The 22,937-nt window shown below is 42.0% G+C and overlaps 1 protein-coding gene across 17 annotated transcripts in view; it reads right to left on the reverse strand.

Moving 5' to 3' along the window:
- The window catches only part of PER2 (period circadian regulator 2), a 45,977-nt gene extending 27,358 nt beyond the window's left edge, over positions 1 to 18,619 (reverse strand). For 3 of the 17 annotated variants that reach the window (XM_064435889.1, XM_064435890.1, XM_064435883.1), the window contains exons 1-6: positions 18,211 to 18,307; positions 11,796 to 11,852; positions 10,864 to 10,927; positions 8,734 to 8,894; positions 1,646 to 1,928; positions 1,256 to 1,324 (exon numbers count right to left, since the gene is read on the reverse strand). In XM_064435889.1, the coding sequence (XP_064291959.1) occupies positions 1,256 to 1,324; positions 1,646 to 1,928; positions 8,734 to 8,833 (452 nt within the window). In that variant the 5' untranslated portion in view covers positions 8,834 to 8,894; positions 10,864 to 10,927; positions 11,796 to 11,852; positions 18,211 to 18,307. Of the gene's footprint in view, positions 1 to 1,255; positions 1,325 to 1,645; positions 2,136 to 3,008; positions 3,132 to 8,733; positions 8,901 to 8,922; positions 8,987 to 10,863; positions 10,928 to 11,795; positions 11,853 to 17,881; positions 17,963 to 18,210; positions 18,308 to 18,522 lie in introns of those variants that run through there. The other 14 variants (XM_064435895.1, XM_064435891.1, XM_064435893.1 and 11 more) reach the window with 14 other exon arrangements.
- Positions 18,620 to 22,937: the final 4,318 nt, after the last annotated feature.

Below are 22,937 nucleotides of genomic sequence, written 5' to 3' on the forward strand. Positions count from 1 at the left end.
TGGTTGGCACTGATAGTGAATGCAAACCCCAGTATTCTGAATCAAAGATTAAGTGTACCAAGGTAAGTAGTTTATCAGACTACTTTAGTCTTCTCTTTGAAGATCATTCTCTAGATGTCTTCAGTTTCCCATTCCCAGATGATCATTCTGCTCTGTAACCCTCTAGCACAGTGCCTGATGGCTGGTGAGAACACACTACCATCTGGATTCTTAATTATGTCTGAGCAGAGAGCTATTCATAAAATTTAAAACTGAAACACCAAAAAAACTGCAGTAACTAAACCTCTCCAAAAATCTCAAGAAGAAAACGAAACCAATGGAAAACAAAGATTAAGAAATGCCACTGTTTTGCTCTTTCACACTAAGCAACATAAAGTCTGCATCACAATTTCCAGTAGAAAACAAAGCATGGAACAAAATCCTCAGGTGCATGCAAGGCAGACACAGAAAATATGGTGAACAGACACCAAATGGTGCATAGGCGTAATTTGAATTTGCCACTTTTCTAGGAACTGTATCAGGCAGAAACACGTTCAGGTAGGCAGGTCTTAGATATGGGTCTTTAACTTCAACATGCTCTAGCTAGGTATCTTTGATCTGCTCAGGACCAGGCTTTGATCTCCTGATCTGACTTAAAAGTTGACTTAAAAAACCAAATGCAGCAGGGTACTCTGAAGTGTCTAAATGTGAGCCTTCAAGCCACCAGGCTCTTCAAGGCTATCAGGGACAAAAGCAGAGTTCATACAGAGGGATTCATTCCTGCAGCTGGGGTTTGTGTATCATTTAACCTTACACTCTGGGGCCTTGAATCCCAGCAAATGGAACACAGGAGAGGCAGGTGATACAGCTGCTGGACAATAACCCAGCTCAATGATGAATTCTGATGCTGACACACCACCAGGTTCCAACTAAATTCTGAAGAGCAAAAAAATTTCAAAGCTACAAAACCCCACCCTAACTAAAGCAATATTCAAAGGGACCCACAAAAAACCAAAATTAAGTTAAGCTACCGAATCAAAACAAAGTAACATGACTTCAAAGGTTACCACACAACTTGCATGGAACAGCAACAAAAAGCTCTAATTTAATCAAGTGGTTAATACGAGATGCTACTGATTATAGATAGGAAGAAATCAAAGAGAGGATTTCTTGTGTAGTCATCCAGGCTGATGCAAAACAAAACAAAACAAAATACAACATTATTTAGTTTTCAGCATTTAGGATATTACTGAAAAATATATGTCCATTAATTTACCTGCATCCACTGCTGGACTGATTGTGTTCAGAGTTTGCAATCATCAGACTAAACGCATTTGAGCTTGAACTAGAATAAGGAAAAGAGAAAAAGAAGTTGGTTACAAGAAGTTGGTTTACAAGAAAATAAATACATAAGGCAAGTTAAACACTCAATGATGAGAAGAAAGATGCAAATTATGCTGGCAATGCAAACACCAACACCAGAGACCTTTACTTTAAGAATTATACTACATAATTTACACCACATGAGAGTACAACTTAAGTAGCACACTCAGCTCCCTGCTGAAGATGCTTTATACCTTAGTTATTATTCAGGAATATCGATTCAAATGTAAAAAGTCTTTAGGGGCAAAAATAAAAGTGAAATGTATTTAATAATAGCTACTACCTTTTATGACAATCTGAAGATTCCATGAGCATTGCTGAATCCTTCCCATTTTCATCAGATTCATGACCATGAGAATCATGCCCACTTGAATAGTTTTCATTTGTGTCATTCCCACTGGAGTCATTTCCACTGGAATCATTTCCACTGGAGCCACTGCTCATTTCAATATCTTCCTGAAGAACTTCATGAGAGTGTTCAGGCTTTGCTTGAATTTCTGAGTCTTCAGCAATCATCTGGCTGTGGTCACTTGGAAGTCCAGAATAGTCACTCATCTTGAGCTGCTCTTTTAAGGAGAAGGACAGAGAAAGGTTTCCACTGATGCCAGGCTGCTGCTCAGGGTTCTGCTCCTCAGTGCTAGAGGAGAGCCCCCAGAACTTGACAGAGTCCGTGGGACACTCATCAGAAACACTGCCAAGACCAAGAGCAAATCAAGCCATATTCAGAATTTTCCCTCTGTGTAAACTCTGTTTGGAAGTACAGATGCACAAATCTGAGGAGGAAGGGAAGGAAGAAAAAAAATTATTTTCTTGTTTGCCTTACTGGCAAACTGGAATTTGCACTGAATGAAGAAAGCAAAAAATGACATGCATGGTTAATACATTCAGCATTTGAATGGTGAAAATGTTTCAGTTAAATTGAAAATCTCACAATGTTTGATCATGAAAAAAGTATTTATTTTTTTAGTAAAAACCCACACATAAGAAAGTTGAATAAACATGGAAAAATTCCTAAAAAGTTCACATATTCCCTTGTTTTCTATTTTCTTGCTTAATACTTGTCAGTATTGCTGCCTAGATTTGGATAACAGCTATTATGATTTTCAGTGAAACCATTCCACTGCCATTCAGTTTACCTTGATAAAGGAAAAAACTATGCAGACATAAGAGCATTTCTTATTTGGTTTGGAGATAATTTGGGTTGGTCCTCTGTTTTATACTGGGGTTTGTTTTTTTGAACATCAGTTGGGAAGGAACACTACTGTACTCTTCATTTCTTTCTTTATACAGAAGCCATGTAGGTAAGCAGACAGAACATGCAGCAGGAACAAACACACAAACACACCTAATCACTCCCACCAAAAATTCTGAGGCACTAATGACCCTGAGAATAATTTCATCTACTGATTACCACTAATTTGGGGGATATGATAAAAATTGCTTGGAAAAGTAAAGTTAAAACAAACAAAAAAAAACCCCATATCCCTGCTTTTAAAACAAATTCTGATTCACCAGGCTCAAAAATCAGAGTTTATACAAAGGTGAATCAAGGGCAAACCAATATTGAACTACCATCAAAACAGAAGTACTGGAGAGCAGTTCAACTTTATTTATTTTTTAAAAAGATCGTATTTAATCTGACTCACATCCTCATCCATTTCAGCAACTCAGAGACAGCAACAGTGTAGAACCATGAACTAACATTCTTTGTTGAGAATCTCTGTTATTTTCAAGACAATAGAACCATGTGTATTCCTTCCTCTTTGTTCCTTTAAAATATTCAAGATTACAATTATTAACTAATAAACCTCTGACTGGAATAACAGTGAATAAAAAAAATTAACAACCAAGTTTTTTTAATATTAACTACAGCAGTTTTGTCTTAAATACAAATAAATAAATATTTAGGTATTTAAGAAAAGACTGTAATGGAAAACATTCACAATAGTAATTTAAAACACACCATGATTCAACTCCCCTCAAAGCAACACCACATGGAAGCTATTTTCTTACCCTCCTAATTGATGTTTTTCCAGGCATTTTACATTTATTTTGCATTTTCCAGAAAACACTACTTGGCTTCTCATTTGGTCAAAATAATATGCAAGATATCTTCTTTCATTTAAAAGTACAGTTTAAGGACACTTACAGCATCAGTAATGGTATAAAGATATAAATAATTTTCTTTTCTTACAAGTTTATTCACAAGTGAATTATAGGTGAATAATTACAGGTGTATATAATTCACCAGTGAAGGATATTATTATGGGTGAGAACAGAAAAATGCCTTTCACAGTAGAGTAAAATATACTTTTTCCTTCTGCAGGTATTCCCTTCAGGTATTTTAATGCAGATGAAACAGACCTCCTGTGATGCTGCTGTACTGAACACTATACCCAGGCACTGAATTACCCCTCAGGAGCTCTGACAGTTTTTTCCTGGACTAAGGTTAATCACCTCTGTCTTGAAAATTACATAACCAGAGCATGGGATAAAAGAGTATTTACTGTGAGATGGACCTGTAGGGTTATGTCACAATAGCACATTCTCTGGTGGCCAATGATTAACCGGGTCAGACAGCTCACCTCTGATTTCACCTCTGTGCCACAAGGAGCTGCCACTTCCCTTGCCCTCCTGGGGACACTGAGGGAAGCTCTGTGGCCCTGGCACTGTGTGAGCCAGGGCTGCAGGGACAGGCTGAGCTCAGCCAGCCTGCCTGGCTGTGACAGGGACCAAAAGCACCCCAGAGCCAGCATGGAACATGGCACAGGAACTCCTGGTACTGCACAGGGGAGGAGTGCTCTATAAATGTGTCAGACTAAGCCTTTTCTGACCCAGAGATGGGACAACTGAGAGGGGCTTTAAACACTTTTATTCCATCTTCAGTCTCATGTGAAGGGTGAAACAATACAGGTGTTATCATTCATACCATCACAATCAGAAGCCAACTATTTCCCAATTACAATATACTGTAAGTGTTTCTTGGCCTATCAACTTCAGTCACACCATGCTGTAGATGCCTTAAAGCCAATCCTCTAAAACCACTTCTCGTGAGTCCTACTACAATGCATCATTCATAGTTCTATTTCTCTAAAGTATTTAGTCTTATTTGTAAGGCCACCTTGCAGAATTCTCTACAAATTCATTTCCCACATAAATGTGTTGATCCATTTGCACCCAGGGGATGCTCTTCCCACTGCTGTGTAAATCAGAGCACGTCTGCTTAAGTAACTGCAGCCACTCTCAAAAACCATTTCCCACATGTCATTTATCCTTTTATTTCTCGGAGGACACCGAGGTTGTAAAGCTCTATGGAGAGTTCCATGAGTTAAGGTAATTAACCCCATCATGATTCATTCAAATGAAGCTTTAAAAAAAAAGGCATTCATAGCATCACCTTAAAGGAGGCCTGAGGTGTACAAATGCAAGGCAAGATCTACAATTTCTCATCCTATATTCTGTACCCAACTTTGGAGTTACTTCCTGTTTTCCTGACAAAATGCTACTTAGAAAGAGCTTTAGATACATAAGAAAAAATATTGCCACAATCAAAACACCACTATCTGTTAGGAAATCATATTAAAGGATAAGAGGAGAAAAGACCTCTCACAAAATATAAAACTAAAAAAAAATCCAAATTTGGCCCGCTATATTTACTCCTTTAAAGAAAACTATATAAATCACTACTGATAGGTTTATAAGCATGAACTACCAAAGACAGACTCTCAGAATAGCCCTAAATTCTCTGAAGGCAATTAGCCCAATATAGCAGTAATGCAGTATTAGTAAAATTGTGCTATTTATAGTAAGAGCAATGATTGTGCCACAGCTTTCCTACTCTGATGTATATATTTTGTGTTTGAGTTTTTAGGCACAAGAAACCTCCTGAATTCTGATGCCAGAGAGGATTACATGTGCTGTAATATTTCCAGCCATGAGAATTGTTCACAAATACTTTTTTGACACAACCTCTCCTAGGAAAATTATTTTCCCAAAGTATTTTCTGTAATCTTTGGAAGTCTAAGAGGCAATGAAAATGTGCCATAGCTAGCATGTAGAGTCTTACAGTTTGAATGGCTGAGTTGTTAAACTACTGGTGAGTAATTTTTCCAACTCCAAATATCATCTATTGTCTCATCTCCTCCCTTCTTTCCATGACATCCAAGCTAGCTTCTGCCAGGTATCTGTAGGAAACTTCAGCAGTGTTTCCTTAGGTGGGAGGGAACTGTTCCCAAAATAAATAAATAAATACATCTGTATGCTATCCAATAACTTCTGAGGACTTTCCTGTAACTCCAGAAACAAGAGTTGATTGATTCAATGACAGTCAAGCTTTTAGGGTTTAAAAAACATTTTTATTATAAGCAATGAGTACAAATTAAGAGAGTCACCAACAGAGAAGAAATGGATACCAACCCTTAGGAGACACTAGGTGAGTCTTTTTCCTCTTGATACCTGGCAGAAACGTGTGTCAAGAAGCAATTCAGTTGAGTTACTTCTGGTTCTAACTAACAACATGCCACAACTTCTACAGCTTTGTCCACACCTAATAACTACATTATGTGATCCAAATTGTAGTCACCAAAGACAATCAAACCAGAAACAAACAAACAAACAAAACAAAACAGAAAGAGTATTTGAGTAATGGAGAAAACACAAGGTTGTTATCTTTAAAGGTATGTTTCAAAAAGAACTGGCTCAGCTTGAGCTGGAATGGTTTTCTTAGGCAAGGCTGGAAGATCAATGTCACTGAAAGTCAGTCTTGCACAAAATTTCTTCAGTTTCAAAATCTCAAAGGCCTCAATGCCAGAGGCACATACCAGAGTAAGGAATACAGGAAGAGTAAAGAGGAAGGAAGAAGAAAAATATTATGATAAACTTGCAAGAGCTTCTGAAGAAAGGGAAGCCTTTCTAAAACAAGACTTTACCTCTTTGGGGGAATCTTAGTGCTTTTTTAATTTATAATGTGATATTAATATCTGCCCTAACTCTGGAGACATTTTCTTAGAAGAGATAGGAGTAACTGTGAAAAAAGCTCAGGCTGGCAGTAACCCTCCACCATGCTCTGCAATTTAGATAAGAAGTGATGCAGCTGGCCAGCCTTCACTGTGAGCAGAGAAAGAGCTCTAAGTGGAACATCTGCATGCAGACACCAGCACTGTGTGAACACTTCAGGAGCACAGACGGCCAGACAGCACAAAGAGATTCATTATCTTTGAAACTAATCTCAGGGAAAATGACATAATAAATTGCACATATTCATCCCACTCATATGCTTGAATAAATGCCCAATCACTAACCCAACAACACTGGAAGGCAAAAGCTTGCATGTTTTCCCAGTCTGAGGTTCTCTCTTGTTACCAGTTTGAGGAAGGTAATTACATCCTATACCAAGTTCAGCAAGCATCTCAACATGGAAACACAAAGAGCTCTTTTAGGTTTGACATTGAAAGAAGCCAGGTTTTTCTTTATTTTTTGCTCTATCTTCTAAACTTTTAAGGGATGTATATTTTGACTCTATAAATAAAAACTTTAAAAAAATTTAACTGGCACCAGCTAAGCTTGATTTTACAGCAACTGGCTCACAAAAACCCATTCTACTGCCTCTGGCAAAGACTAGAGCTCTCATCACACCCTGATGCAGTGTGTGAAAGGCACTGTAATTCCACTGAGCACTAAGGACAAACGCAGGCATTGATTTGCCAGGTTAGATACGCAGCAAAGGTCTTCTGGTTATTCATTACCTACAGTTGCTCCTTTATTCAGCAGTAAGACAAAGGAAACAACCTGAACTTGAACACCACCAAAAAACCACACCAAAATATGTATGGACAAATGCTGAAAGAAGTAGTAGAGCTTGTTTTTGAAAAACACCCTTAAGAAGGGTTGTAGAACACCAAGGAGGCAGATTTCTTCTGAAACAGTAACTTTAAACCCAAAAATCTTGTTTCAGCAGAGATCTGGTTATGCTCAGAGAACAGATTTTTCCAGGTTTCTTTTCACACAAAAACTATCACATTGACTACTGGCATATAAAGGATGAGAAACGAACAATCCAGAGACGAAATTATCCAATTCAAGAACTGAGTAAGAGGCAAATTTGAGTCTAAATTCACAACTACTAGCAACTTACCAATGTTCCCAATATTTCCAAAAAAGCAAGAGCCACACTATGTTTTATGCCTATAGACATGTAAATATTTAGGTACTCTTAACTGTACTAGAACCTGTACAAGAATTCCTAACGGTCAGGATTAAATTTTACTGAAGATCTTGTCAACAAGAAGGACTTCCAAATGTCTTCTAGATTTTTGCTTTGCAAAATTATAAAAGTTTTTTTATTTAGATGACAAATAACTAGCAAGGGTTTAGTCAGATCATGCAACTTGAAAATTAACATCTACAATGAATGCATTCCCTCTGTGCAATTAGACAATAATTAAATGCTTGGTAGTCGAAAAACGTTAAGAGAAAATGTTGGAAAACAAGCAATAATCCAAGAAGTGACTTGTTCAACTATGCAACTTGAACACTGAGAGCTTTGTGTTTTCCTGGCAAGAACAATTAACAGAATACCTTCACTAGGACTTTTCTAGGAAGGGGGGGAAAGAAGAAAACATGTCAATATTCTGAGATTATAGGAAACAGTAACAAAGATGATAAATAATTTCTTGAAAGAGCTTTTTAGTAAAAAAAAGAAAGGGAACTTTTTTACTAGATTACTTAACTCACTCCAAGTAATCATGAACAAGTTTTGTTCTTTTTCTAAAAAACCAATGAGATGTCAGTGTCAATAAAATTACCAACATCTAGTATACCACAAAGGCTCCCATAAAATTTTAATTTCACAATATTCATTTCGCAACTTTTTGATCAGGATTCGCTTTTCAGCTCAAGAAAATCTTGAACACAAGACTCTTATTTTCATTATAAGGGTCATCTTCATTAACCACTGTTTTCAGATGCCACTTTACAAAGGGAACTGATCAAGACACAGCCTTGTTCCTGAACCATCTGAGTGCCACCCTGAATTTACAGCAGCACCTACACAGGAAGAAGTCAGCATTAGATCAGGGCCCTGGCATTCACAGTGAAGATGCTTCCAACCAGACTGTTGCCTCACTGAAAAAAAACTCACACCTGAATTTAGGAGTAAGTACGATTTAAGGCTAAAAAATGTTTTAGATTCAAATAAGGTAACTCCCCATTTATATCCAAAATATTATTCTGAATGAGTACATATATATAACTGAAACCCCAGTTTAAAGATAACAACATAGAACAATATATTTTCTGCATAAGCTCTAGAGGAGTAGGAGGGGAAGCATCTCTCTACTAGCATGAACCATAATAATTATGTGTGTTTCTTACCTGGTTTTTCTACGAAAAGGTGGCAAAAGTGTTTATCAAGCTCCCTCCCAGCTAGCATCAAAAGCATGAAGTGCCTAGGTCCAGAGTCTCCCACATGCATTTAATTCTTGTCTCATCCTCTTCTACTGGAAATCTTTGACCATTACAGAGTCCGGACACCTCTATAACTATAAAATATAAAAGAAATACCTGGGCCCCCCAACAGTGTCCTCTTCAAACAGATACCAGAGAGATGCTCACAGCTATGTCACTCCTATGCAGATAAATGGTGGTTAAACATGAAACTGTCATACAGCAGAGGAAGAAGACATAAGTTTACATTTTAAACACTTTTGCTCTGAAATAAGGTCTTAAAGAGTTTTAATGTAATAACATGTTCTGCACTAGACAAAATAACCCTTAGGATTCACAATCAGAGTGGTATCACACTGTGTACAATCAGCATGGGCTGACACAGCCACTGGGAACACAGGGCTGGCCTCCCCAGCAGGGCACAGAGCCAAATGCCTGATGTGGTCAGCAGGAGCTCCAAGTGCTCATCAAGTTTTGGTTGCAATATAATTTTATGGCTCTCTGTCACAGTGGGATTGGTAAGAGCATTAAAGATTTTACCAGGCAGTTATAAAATTTCAGTTCACATAATGACTGAGATCAAAAGAGCCTTCTGGAGGTACCTTGTCCAACTCCATGTTCAGGCAGAGTCACCTAGGAGCAGGCTGCTCAGAACCACCAAGAGATGACTTTTGGCTATCTCCAAAAATGGATAATCCATAGGCTCTCTGGGCAATCTGTTCCAGTGCTCACTCCCTCTCACAGTAAAAAAGTGTTTCTTTATGGTCAGAAGTCTGTACTAACAAAGCCTGTTAATATTATTATTCTTCCTAAAAAAAGTTTCTCAAGAGAGATGCTGTGAATTTTGATGAAAAACAAAATAACTGAAAGTTTTTCTAGGAAATGTAGAAAACTAAGTCTGTTGGTGCATGCCTCTGCCATGTGGCACAAATAAATGGTACAATAAAAATCAGAAGTTCAGAAGACTAACATTTGTGTGGCAGACAATTACATCATTCTAAGTGCTTCATCTGAACACGCAGAAGAAATGTTTGGAACAGGGATCAAATCCCAGGCTAACCACTCTGGAAGACAGCCCATGCTAACATGCCTTAATTTAACATGCTGCACGCCTACCAACTGTTGAAAGTACACTTGTGTTGGCCAGACTAAAGGAAGAATTTATTCACAACATTCCGTCCTGCGTGAAATCATGAAGCAAGTACAAGTTCTAAAATACTCATGATATAAATCGCATGCACTGGTTCTTTAAATGTTTTGCTCCTTTTTTTATCATAAACTGATAATACAGGATTTAAATTACAGCCTTTATCTCTGGCCACAATAAGCATTAGAAATTGCTGTAGCCAGGACTACTTGCAGATTTCACAGTTTTTAGCCTGAACATTGGAAATGTTATTTCTGGTCATTTCTGGAATGTCTTTCAGCACTAGTTAAATCTTTGTTTAAAGACAGCTCTTGTAATTCCTTTACACTAACTTAACTCCCTGTAAAATTTCAATTAAAAAAAGTTAAAAAGGTTTTCAAAAGTCTAAGTTTGAATATATACTCACAGTGGCAGATGTACCATTTTAATTGTGCATCATATTGGTTTCATGTCTTTAACACATTTAAGAAGACATTAAAACATTAAGAGAGAATAGTCCTTGTAAACGACTAAAAATCTTCATAAGCCTTTCTACAGTTTAATGGAAAGGTAGACAAATCTACACCAATAGGATTTTTATCTGAAACAAAATGCCTGGTTTGAATGACTTATATTTAAACAATCTGAACAGAATTAGAGGCAGCCAATTTTACCTGTTTTCTATTATTTTTCAGAGGAAATGTACAGGAGATTGAGTATGCCCAAAGTCCCAAAACACTACAAGAGTTCATCTACAGATGGCATCTCCACTAAAGTGTTTTCCACAGAAGGAAGTCTTAATTTGTTCAGTTCCCAAAGAACACAGAACTTGGGACATTTCCTCATTTCCTTCCATACTGACATATCTCTATTCTAAGCACAGAAGACTTCAAATACTATAAAGCAGTGAAAACCCTGCTGTAGGAACACACCTGTGATATGGGAGGCAAACCAAGCTGAACCAGGTTCACTTTCTGCAGAGAACTGAAGTCACACCTGCAGCATTGAAAAGAGTCAGCTGTTAGAACCTATTCAGATCACATTTTCCAGCCATAGAAAAACAGGATTGTTTGGGGTTTTCTCTCAATCATTTAGACTAAACAGACATTGTAGTGTTAATTCTCAAAAGCTCAGTTACAATTCCATCTGTATTGCAATATTACAGTACTATCCAGATCAGCTGTCTTTCCTGTCTAAGGCCAGTACTGTGGCATCATCAGGTCACATTTAATGAAAGCACATTATAAATTTTCTTCACATCACAGATTACATTCCTCCACCATACTCCTTTAATTATGTTTCCTTTTTTCCTCCAATAACAATAATCAACTTTATTTTTAAAGCAGAGCACGACTGACCAAAGATACTGTTGGAAGCTATAATTTGCTTTTGTTAAATTTAAGTTTAGGAGCATAATATTTTCCATTTTCTTCCTGAGCTATCATCCTGATTATCTAAGTAACAGTAGGTACTTGGTTTTCTGGACCCCAAAAGTTTCCTCATAATTCAAAGTTCCTTACCACCTGCAAGAGCAATCCAAAAAATGGAAGCTATCAATAAACACCTACACAGCAAACACTGCAGATGCAGCACTTGATGCTGGCACTACACTAAATTCTAGTTTCATAAAGATTTGGAGAAGCCACAGCATTTCCATGTACTTCATGATTTGTGCAACAGGTCTTTGGAAATGTAAAGCCCTGAAGATCCCCATTTTTGGCATTCTGACACTACATTTCAAAGGAAGTACACAAAAGAGCAATAACAAAATCACAGAGGCACCTCCCACCTCCCCAAGTTCAGAGTCATTACGAAACAACTGATATCACAAATCACTTTTATGGGTACAGCATAAAACACTCACCTCAATGAATGTACTAATCATGGTCTTTCCAAATCTCAAAGTGTCATCAATATATTCCTATTTTAAAAAAAAGAAAAAATATCAGGTTTTGTAAGCAAGGTAAAAATTTATCATAAAGGATAAATCAAATCCATTTCATAATGCAATAGAAGTCAAGCCATGCAAGATATGTCTTCCACATGTGAAGAACAATTATAAAGACTACAAATACAAGATGAGAGGAAATACAACCAAATTTTACTGATAAAACTATTTATTATTATAATCTAACTTCTAAACTGATTCCTTGAGCAATGCCCAGAATAACTACCCACTAAAGTCTGCTCCCTTTATAAATGTAAGAAACCACCTCAAATTCTCATTTCTGCCAGAGCAGAAATAAAGCTCATTTTACCCTTTCAGGCAGATATTCCTTGTGCTGTTAAACCTGTGCCCAAGACTCCATAGTGAATTTCAACTGATCATCCCTGAGAACAAATAGAAACCGTCTCTCAAATTTGTTCTTTCACCTTGAATAAGCGACTTGGCCCAGAGCCAAGTTTAATTGCCAACATGTTGGGTATTTGCTATAAAAACAAAAAAAGAAAGAAAAAAGGCAGCATGGGCTGAGACATCTTCTAAAGACACTAAACACCATCTCCTTCACATGCCCCATGCTGGTTTCTAGACATCCTTTTTTCCAGCTTCCAGTCTTAACAAAAGGTGCCTTCTTAAAGGTATGCAACATTATTTGTATGCAGTGTGAATTTTAAAAAACACCTTATTTTCTTTGTAACCAGAAAATGCCATTGTCTTCCAAGTGGAACTGGAGCTACAATTAAGCACGACATCAATAATCAGAGCTCCAAATTTGCATGTCAACTCTTGCTCCTTTTGAAAAAAATAAGAAAAAATTATACATTTGAGGTTACCAAGTGTTTTCACAGAAAAGAGAAAAAAAATACGATTTTCCCCCATGCAGCCATATATTTCACCTTTATTATAGGTGAAACGAGATTTAAAAGTATCTCAATACCATACATCACCTTTAGTATTTGTTGGCATCCCCATTAAGCAGTAGCATATCTACTACTCCTTTAAGAAAAAGGACACTTTCACCACATTTACTGTAGTTCCAGGTTTATGCTGCTCTTCAGACACTGCTGTGGTTCACAGCCTGTTCAAAATTTCAGCCAGAATCAAAGTCCCCTTCTGGAAGATGCTGTGCCAAATAAATTCTTGTCCCCATCGCATCAATAATCCACTCCAAAAAGTGCAGCAACCTAACAAACACCATGTACCTGTCCTAGCAGTTGGATGTATTAGTACTGAAATAAGAGCTCAAGTCACAGGAGAACCATGGCAGAGATGTAACTGAAATCAAGTAAGTGCTTTTATACACTGAAGATCTTTGTACAATTAAAGAAACTAAGCAGAAACATAAAAGTACATGTAATAAGGTCAAGCACAAAAACTGTACTAAGATACAAAAGCTGCAAGGAATAAGGAGGATAGGAAGAAAAAAGACAAGTACTAGGCATCCTCACCACTTCATCTTGTCTCCCTAAGCTTCAATTACAATAAATTGCAGGTGTTATTTAACAGTGAATTGCCTCTGTTTCAGGACAGTATGTTAGAAAGGCTATGTAGCTTTGGTTCTACTTTTTAAAAGTCAGTTCTACCTTAAAAAAAAAACCATCTATACAAGGAAATCTCTGCCCATCTCTATTCTACCTATAAGGAAAATCAAGTGTTAAGAATTACCATGGTATGCTCAAAAACAGGTGGAAGCAAAACTAAAGTCTTTCCCAGACATTTTGGCATACAGATGAAGTTTCTTTCCCAGCACCAAATCCTGTCAGGATCAACACTGGTACTGCTTGTACTGAACTTTTGCAGCCTGCTCACACCATCTGTAGAATCTCCTCATCCTCCTGCCCCAAGAAATGCTTTCTGTGTATTTCAGTCCATTCATGTAAACAGCATGTTGACTCACTACCCCTTCAGCATCCTCAGTAAAATTTTCCTCCCTATTGGGAGAAAATTAAGGAAAAATGAAAACCATATTCCATGTTTATATATGTTGAGGAAGGTAAATTTAATGTCACTTCTGATTGTGTTCTACAAGCAAAGCTGCCTAAACTGGACTACCAAAAAACACCAGAGAACTCATAAGGGTCTTCCAGGACTACTAGACCCTACTTCAGCATCAGATCACCAGCAGCTGTGAACATCTGTACAAAAAATTTTTGACTTCACAAAAGCTTTCATACACACAAATTCGCCTAACCTCCCTTTCATACGTGGATAAGCAGGAGAAACGTGCGCTTCAGAACCACTGCCTGGGCAGCTCACACCAAACTCAGTGAATCACTGCTGCCCCTGGGAACTCCTCACCAGGGACAGAACCAAGACAGAGGATTCCGAACTGGTGCAAGCCCGGTGCAGCCGCTCAGACAAAGACCCGGGGGGGCAGCCCCAGAAATGCACAGCAGAGGCTCTGCACAGCAGAGGCCCAGAGAGAGCACAGCAGAGGCTCTGCACAGCAGAGGCCCAGAGAGAGCACAGCAGAGGCTCTGCACAGCAGAGGCTCTGCACAGCAGAGGCCCAGGCAGAGCACGAGCAGGCTGCAGCAGCGTGCCGGGGATGCGCTGAGCCGCTCAGCAGAGCAGCCGAGCCCGGCACGGACAGCCGGGCATGCGGGGCCCATGTGCTCGCTGCCCGCCTACTACACAGGGCTGTGGCTCCCGCAGCACCGCAGAACGGGCTCACAGAGATCTCCACTCGCTACAGACACTCGCATCATCCCACCCTTCTCATTCTGGTCTTCTCCGCTGCACTAGTTCACAAAAGCAGCCTATGACCACACGAAATCCCAGCAAGAGATAGCAAAACTATCACGCTCTGAACTGTGGTTTTGACTGCTACCTTCTCTTTTCCCGTGTCCTTTAAACATACTTCATAGAAAGAAGTCTAAGAAGAAACACCCTCATCCCCTCACAAACAAAGCTCCAAGTGTCAGAAGGCAGAACTCTGCAAGCAAAGGCAATGTAGCATTGGTTCTACTTTTAAAAAGTCAGTTCTACTTAAAAAAAGCCTTCTTTGCTAGCCACCAACAACCAACAATATTTCAGTCTGACACCACAGCAGGGTTTAAGGCACCAGTTCAAGCAGGAAAGCAGACAGACCCCTTTTACACAGGACACAAAATAGCAGCAGCATTACTTTCAATACCAGCACTTTCTGCATCCAACTTCATCCATAACCAAAAGAACAAGTAAAAGCCCTTTAGAGTAATACAACAATATCACAAAGAATAATACGGGTATTAATTGACTCCTTTGCTGTTCAGTGCTTGACAAGCTAAGTTAACATAATGAATACTTAAGCAGTTTAAAACTTGCACTACAGGGGTATAACTGAATGTGGAATGCAGTAAGACAATCCAGTTTAATATCCCAATAATCCACCATCCTTATAGAGGAATTCTAGGCCATGCAATCAAAACTGGAGACAAAAATTCCTTTTCAGAAACACCTGATTATCTGGTAATTATGATGTGGTAATGTTATGAGTATAATACAGTGTCTACAGGACACTCATGCCAGCTATTACACAAGGCCTTGCTAAGAACATGACGTTCCTTTTAACATAGGCCAACCATAGCAACCCTATGGAAAACACTACAGTTGATCTAGACTAGTGATAATTTACTTGTTCTACTGGCTACCAGTAATCTTCTTGCTTTTAAACCACAACAAATATACCTCATCCCATGGTAACCTGCTCATTTCCTTATTCTCTGAGGGGTGATTTTTTAGGTTTTTTTTTAATGCAGTAAAAGATTTTTTTTTTTTTTAATGCAGTAAAGCATATTCTAATACTGTAAAGATGTTAGAGAAATAAGGGTGTGGCAAGAGCCCAGGAAAAAGAAAACTGTTTATCAGTCTGTATCTAAGCCAAATACTTCCTGGTTATAATAAACCTCTGAAGTAGAAGAAACATCCAGAACTCTACTGCCAATCACTTTCCCCACTTCATTCTGTCCTCATACTTTGAGACTAAACTCCATCAACATCTCAGTTTACTAGAAAAGCTTATTACTGTAAAGAGCATATTGTTCAGGGAGATGCTCAAGTAAGTTTATCAAGTAAACTGTGTTGTTACATAGTTTAATCTCATGACTAGAGGACGAAAAAGCAGAGAAGGTATTATGCCAAGAACATGCTACCTCTTTAATGCCTCTCCGTGGAAATCCAAAATGAGTAACAGTAAACTGTAAAAATAAAAATTACTTGGATTTTCACTGATATTTGTTTGCTAAAACGAATATAGGAAGTCTATTACAAGTCCCACCAATGGACAAATAAACAAAAATTCCAGTAAAACCATGCAGTCTTTGAATTACAAATGAAACAAAAAATCTTGTCAAATCTGAAGAAGTGCACAAAAGGCAAAAACCTGCTTTCCATGCCTTTGCCTTCTGAACTACATCAAGCCAAACCACTTCTTCAAGAGACAGACCATCATCCTTCACTGCGGTGTTTGACATTTATGACACCCAACTGCAATACCTTCTTTCTGCCTTGAAATACACACTTGAAATGTCCAAAGCCTGAAAGTTTTGGTACACTTTTTTCTTCTACTCCAGGCCAAAGGCCATCTCTTTTCCTCTATGTGCTACCAGTGAGGTGAGCAACCTCCACAGTCCAGAATCAGCACTCCACACCTCAGGACAGTGTCGTCATCACAAGACTAACATCTAGCTTTGTATGGGGCAAGGACACAGTCCAGTCCTTCAGTGAAACTTCCTCACTTTGCAGAAATAATGCAAGTTTCAGAGACAAAGGGAGAACAGAAAGATCATAAAAGCACTCAAACACTTGCAAGCATAAGCAAGAAGGAACTTGATATTACAGTGCAACAATGTGGGCACTCTCCCTAACACCAATCAAACTGTGGCTGAAACAATATTGGCAACTTGGAAGGTTTTCTCACCATACTAATCAGGTTTTTACTCTACTTCTGACTTGACAGATACTCTTACCACTAGAATCATTAGAGAATTCCCACTTCTTTCCCTTTACTCATGATAGTTATTCAATCTCAGATGTCCAAGATAATAAATCTCAAAGTCTTGCATTTGGAAAATAAAGATGTGAGGTTACAAGGAAGATGGAGAAAGACTTCTTATCAGGGCATGTGGTGACAGGATGAAAGGCAGTAGTTTGAAACTGCAAGAGGGTAGCTTTATATTGGACATATGGATGAAACAGTTGGACTTAAGGATCCCAGAGGTCTTTTCCATACTTAATGAATCTGTTTCTTTGATCCGAATCAATGCACTGTCTCAGCCAAGTTACTTTTTCACTGTAATACACTTGGAAGCACTGTGGTTTCGAAGTACCTGAGACCTCCTTGGAGGCCTTTTTACGTTCCTATGGTACAGAGAAATGCTGTCCCTTTATGAAAATGCTTACCCTATTACGAAAAGTCAAATGTGAAGCGTCAGCTTGACTGTTACCATGCTGCTCACCTATTTGCATGAAACTGTACTTACATAAAGCGTTTTGTAATCATGCATGTAATACTATGCACCTAATGTGCACAGCAGCACAGCCACACCGTCTCAAGGAACAGACTGTCCTTACAACTACAGGCAACACAAAAAACGAATGGACAGCACCTGTTGCCTGCTCTACCTGTGGCTCACACATCTCAGCGGCGCTGAGGTTCTGTTCCTCGCTGCCACGCAGCTCCTGCCGCGGCGCAGCCCGCCCGGCCGGGACACCCAGCTCAGTCCCGGGACACGCGTGCTCTCCGCCGGTCCCCCCGCTCCCTGCCCCGCATCCCCGCGCACAGACGTGGCCGCAGCCCGCGGAGCGGAGCCCCGCCGGGGAACCGGGTCCGGCCCCGCCGCTCCGGGCCAGGGACAGCGCCGCCCCCGCGGCAACCCTGCCCGCCGCGGGCGGCCGTCCCGCGGAGAGCCCAGCCGCCGTCCCGGCCCCGCTGGGGTGTCTGTGCCCCCGCTCCCGGGCGCTCTCCCGTGCAAGGCGGGCGGGGGCCGTGCCGCACGCAGCCCCGCACCCCGCCCCGGAGCGACTCACAGCCGGCCGCCGCTTCCCTCGCTGCGGTTTCGCGGGGGGGGGGCGTGTCACAGCCGCCCTTCGGAGGGAGCCCCGCACGCCCCCTCCCCGGCGGGCCGGGGGCGGCAGCGGGCCGGACCCCGCGGCACCGGAGCGACCCGCGCGCGCATCGTCCCGGCCACGGCAGAGCCCCGGCGCGAGGGTTATGTAACCTCGGCCCGGCGGGCGGGGGAGGCGGGAGAGCCCCCGTGCCCCCCGCGGCCGCCGCTCGCCGCCCCCTCCCGCCGCTCCCCGCGGGTCCCCCGGGCCCTGCAGGCCGCGCGGAGCGCGCCCGGCGGGCCCCCACTCACCGCGCGCGGCGCATCCCGCCGGCCCGGCGCGTCCCGGCTCGGGCTTCATACGGGCAGAAACGTGACCGGCCGCCGCGCGCCCGCCCCGCCCGCGCTCCTATTGGCCGCGGCCGCGTGACGCCAGCGGGACGCGCGGGCGGGGGCGGGGCGCGCGCCGCTGCCATTGGCCGCGCGGGCCGCCGCTCACTTTACATAAGCCTCACGTGTGGCACCATGTTTCCACCGACAGCCGCGGCCGTCTCCCGAGCCTGCCCCGCCGCCGGCCCGCCCCTCCCCTCCCCCGCGCCGCCGCCGCCACCGAGGCGCACTCACCGCCGGGCCCCGCGCCGGCTCCCGCCGATGCCGCGGCAGCTCCGTCCGCCTCGCCCGCGCCCCCGCCAGCGCCGCTACGGGACCGCCGGGCCGGGGAGGATGGATTGGGGGGCGGCGGTCACGTGACGCCCCCGGGGCGAGCGGCTCCGCCCCCGCCCGCTCGGAGCCGCGCGTGACGTGTGGTGCGCGCGCGCGGGCAGCGGCCGTTGGCGGGCGGGGCCGGCCCGGGCCCCTCAGCGCGGCTGGGCCCGGCCTGAGGGCAGCGCCCGGCACCGCGGCCCTCGGGGGTCACCCTGCCGGCGTTCGGTCCGCTTACATAAGGCAGCAGCTCCCGTATCCCGTTTCCTGGTGCTGCCGCCCGCGCTGGGTGCACGCCCTGAAGTTTCGAAAGTGCCCCCGCGTATTGTTGAGGAGGCGCCGGGTCACAAAGCAAAGGGCAGCGCGGGAGCGCGTAGGGCTGCAGCTCTCTCCCGCACCGGCCGGCAGCATCAGTCCGAACAACTACAACAGTGATTAAACTAAGGATTTCCGAGCTCTTAAACGTATATACTGTACTCGGAAACAGTATTTCTGCATGGTGACACGTTACCATATGATTGCTTTCAATTCTGACCGTTTGGAGAAGTTTTTCATATTTGTTAAAAGCATATTTCCCCTTTCTGTTCAAGCAAAACACTCAGAGCCCATTGGCATTTCCCATCTCACAGTAAGGAAGCAGTTGGTGAATTCCTGTACATTGGTCACACGGGTTTTCACTCAGGCCCTGCACCACCCATCCTACACTGGTGAGAGCCTGAGCGGTTCAGTGAGATCACCCAACAAGCCGCTGCTGAACACGGCCTGCTCCAGCCTCCACAGCTTCCCAGGCCAGGCAGAGCAATCAGCCGCTGAGAAATTAATGTAATTAATTAATTAATTAACTTTATGCGTGTTCTGAGCTTCCTCTGTCTCCATCGTGGTAGGTGGCTTTGCAAAGAGGGAACAGAGAACGTGCCAAAGCCACATTCAGGCTGACAGCGTTTTACGCTCACTGCATGCATGCAGTTGCTCCATAGGATGAAACACAGGGCAGCCGTCAGGGCTTCCACTGTTTATCTGCAAAACGAGGTTAATGCCGCTTCCCTCCCTCACTGCGGTGTTAAGGATAAGTCCATTAGGTACACAGATATTTATGCTCTGACTGTTACAGAAACAGCCTGTGAGTAAAGGACTGTGCAGTATTTAACTGCTGGACAGGAGAGGGGGTGGGCAGCGGAAGCATTAGGACCAGATTCTGCAACTGGATTTGTTGCAATGCACAAGTCAGCTTACCAGGATACCATTCTTAGGTTGCACTCCTCTGAGGAGTCTAATTTTAAGATTAATCCTAATTAGGTAGTCTTTGTGTAGTTTGGTCAATTTATTGTTGGTAGGGCTTCACATCCAGAATTTTACTGTCTTTTTGTAAGTTCTCTGCTTTAGGGTTAAAGGGATGTAGAATAATATTCTTGGTTTCCATGGCATGTTTTTTTTTTTATGTTACGTGCCAAAAATATCTGGCTGTGTGCTAAGGGCTGTGGTCTCTTACCATGGACTCCAACTAAGGCACTTCAACCAAAGCAAAACCTGTCCCCCACCCCACCAGATTACAAATGTGAGAAGGATGGCAGGCCATGGCACTGTGTTAGAGCTAAATGAGCTCCCAGGACACACATTCCCCACTGCGGCAGGACATGCCAGTCCTGGCAGAAGAGTAACTCCCACCACCACAAACAGCCAGTTCCTTCCCCACCCTGGTCACTACCAGGGACATTACTTGAGTTCTGCTTATTTTAAAGGGATATTAATCAGTTGTTCCAGTCAAGCCTATGGGAATAATTTAAAAGTTCTATTCATACCATCTTCTAGTAGTTACAGCTTTATATTTAATGTACCAAAAACCAGGGTAAGCTGTGTTACTCAAAATGTGATTATGAACCCTGAACAAGTTCAGTCCAAATTCTGCAACTTCCAGAAAATTGGCACAAGAGAAATTATGTGTGTAGATAAAAATTATTCCAGACACCTCCAGTTTGAAATAACAAGAGTGCAGGTACATGGCTTCTAAAGGAGTGAATGTTGCTATTGACTCATCTACTAAGGAACAAAGCAAAATAAAGTTATTGCAAAATTTTGCGGGTCCTACACGTTTGTTTTGAAGGTCACTTTGGTAGGCAGGAGTAAAATACGTATATGCACACACAAATGGTTCTAAAGAACATAAAGCTTGTAAGAAAAGCATTAAAATGGTGGTGTTTTTCCCCAGCTTTGTGTATCTAGCGTGGCAGAACAACTGGCTGCACACAGATGCGTTCAGCGAGCCCCCGGCGTGCCTCGCACACCGGCCCGGGCGCTGCCCGGCTCCCTCCCGCGGCCCCGCCGGAAAACGCTGCTCCTTGCGCGGCTTGTGCGGAGCCCCGCTGCTTCTCGCTCTCACATCAGCAGGGTTTTAGCCACACAGGCAAATGCCGAACCTTTTCCCAGCATACTAAAAAGTGGAATTTGTGCTTAACTGAAGCAATTCAGCCAGGTCTGATAAGCAGCCATGTATTGACAGCACCTACATTTTTAAAGGGGAAAAATCCAAGTCTTTCAATATGGAAAAATAATTATTTGAGACCACCTGAAAAACTACCTGGGGACTGCGTGCTTGGATTTTCTAAGGAAAAAACTCTTTTTGAATAACTGTGCTTCCTTATCCACTTGTAGAAGTTGCCTGTTCAAAGATACTCCACAGCACTGACGGAACTGTATATTATTAAAAAACCCAATCAATACTTTACAGCTGGAGCCCACGTCTAATTCTTCATTTCCTAGGTCTAATTACTCACCATTTACAGTGACGCTGACAGGCATTGATTCTTGCAAAGATCCGGAAAGGCTTTTTTTTGCTAATGAGCAAAAGTCGTCACTCTTACTCTCCGTACAGACAAAGGAGAAGGAAAGGAAAAAACCCACTTTGCTCATTACCAGTAAATATATGGACAGGTTTTTCTGAAAGAATTGGAGAGTCTAGGAGCAAACTGTAACAAATAGACAGCAATATCATACAGTTTTGAAAATGCTTTGATTAAAATGTAAAGGAATGTAAAAACACGATAAAGAACTTCAACTCAAGCAGCAAGTTCCTGAAATATGCTCCACTTCAAAAGTCCTTTGCACAAGTGTCTGCTTGTCTCCAGACAGAAAACCTTTGCTAACAGCTTCTGAGGAATGTAGGTTTTCATTCTGTCCCTATTCTTACTGTTTTCTAACTATTCTCATTAAATTCAGTTTCTGTTGGTAAATGTAGTGTAATTTTATGTTCCAAATAGCTTGAAAAGTGACACATGAAGGAGCCCTGAATTGTTCTTTTAGAAGGATACAAATGGAAGGGGGTATCTCCCCACTGTACCTCCATGTGCCTATCCCCAAGCCCATGAGCATGATTTTAGAAGCAAACAGCTCAGAGCACTCCAGGTCTGAGATCCTGCTGTTTGGTGTGTATTAGCAACTCATTTTCTGCAGTCAGCCTCACAGAAGGCTGAATGAACAGAGCTTGAAATTGAATTCACAGTGCTGAACAGGGGTTTAAAGCTTCCTGCATAACTCCGAGAGTGACAGTTTGTGATTTCACGATGTGCCTAAGGTGATCAAAGTCCTTACACGTCCACCAAAATGAACAGTCCTACCACCTCCACAGAGTTAAAAATCCGTGATTATGCAACTGTACTGTTAGTTAGGTTAGGAAACCAACTTGACTGAAAATATCTCATGAAAGAAGTTTTTGGTTGGATTACATCACAGCTGTGGGAGCACAAAAGCCAAACCAAAACAGGATCAAAGAACATATTTTGAGCTGGAGCGAGGATCCAAGACCAAGAGGAACATCAAATTACAGAGTCAGGCACTTAAAATGAAATTTGCATGTCATTACATTAATGTAAGAGAGCTAATAAGAGATGCCAAGCAGGAAAGTGCATCCTTGTTCTTGCCTACTGTGTTGGATTTATACATCCTCTTCTGCCCTGAAAGAAAGGGATTACATCAGGTTGGGCTTCACCATTCAAAAGCATCCAGACATTTATGCCAAGGACAGCTTTCACAGCATTTCCGACCTGACCTAACATTTCACTTCCATCAAGGGGTTGGCACCACTGCCACCAAGTACTCATGGCTCTGCAGTCTTGACTGTTCCTTTTCCCACTCTGCTACTTCCTTGGCCCCTCCGTGAGCCAGCTCCATTTGTTAATCTCTCAGAAAGCTCCCTGGGTTTGTTTCCTGTCTGTAAGCTGCTGAATATTCCTTGGTGAGAAAGTACATTCCCAAGTCCAGGTATGGCACGGACAGGGCATTGAAAAGCTCTTTTAAAGGCAGTGAGGCTGCAGAAGACATTTCCACAGCCTTTGATACCTGAG

This window comes from Passer domesticus, chromosome 11 (assembly GCF_036417665.1).
Source record: "Passer domesticus isolate bPasDom1 chromosome 11, bPasDom1.hap1, whole genome shotgun sequence".
Classification (NCBI taxonomy): domain Eukaryota; kingdom Metazoa; phylum Chordata; class Aves; order Passeriformes; family Passeridae; genus Passer; species Passer domesticus.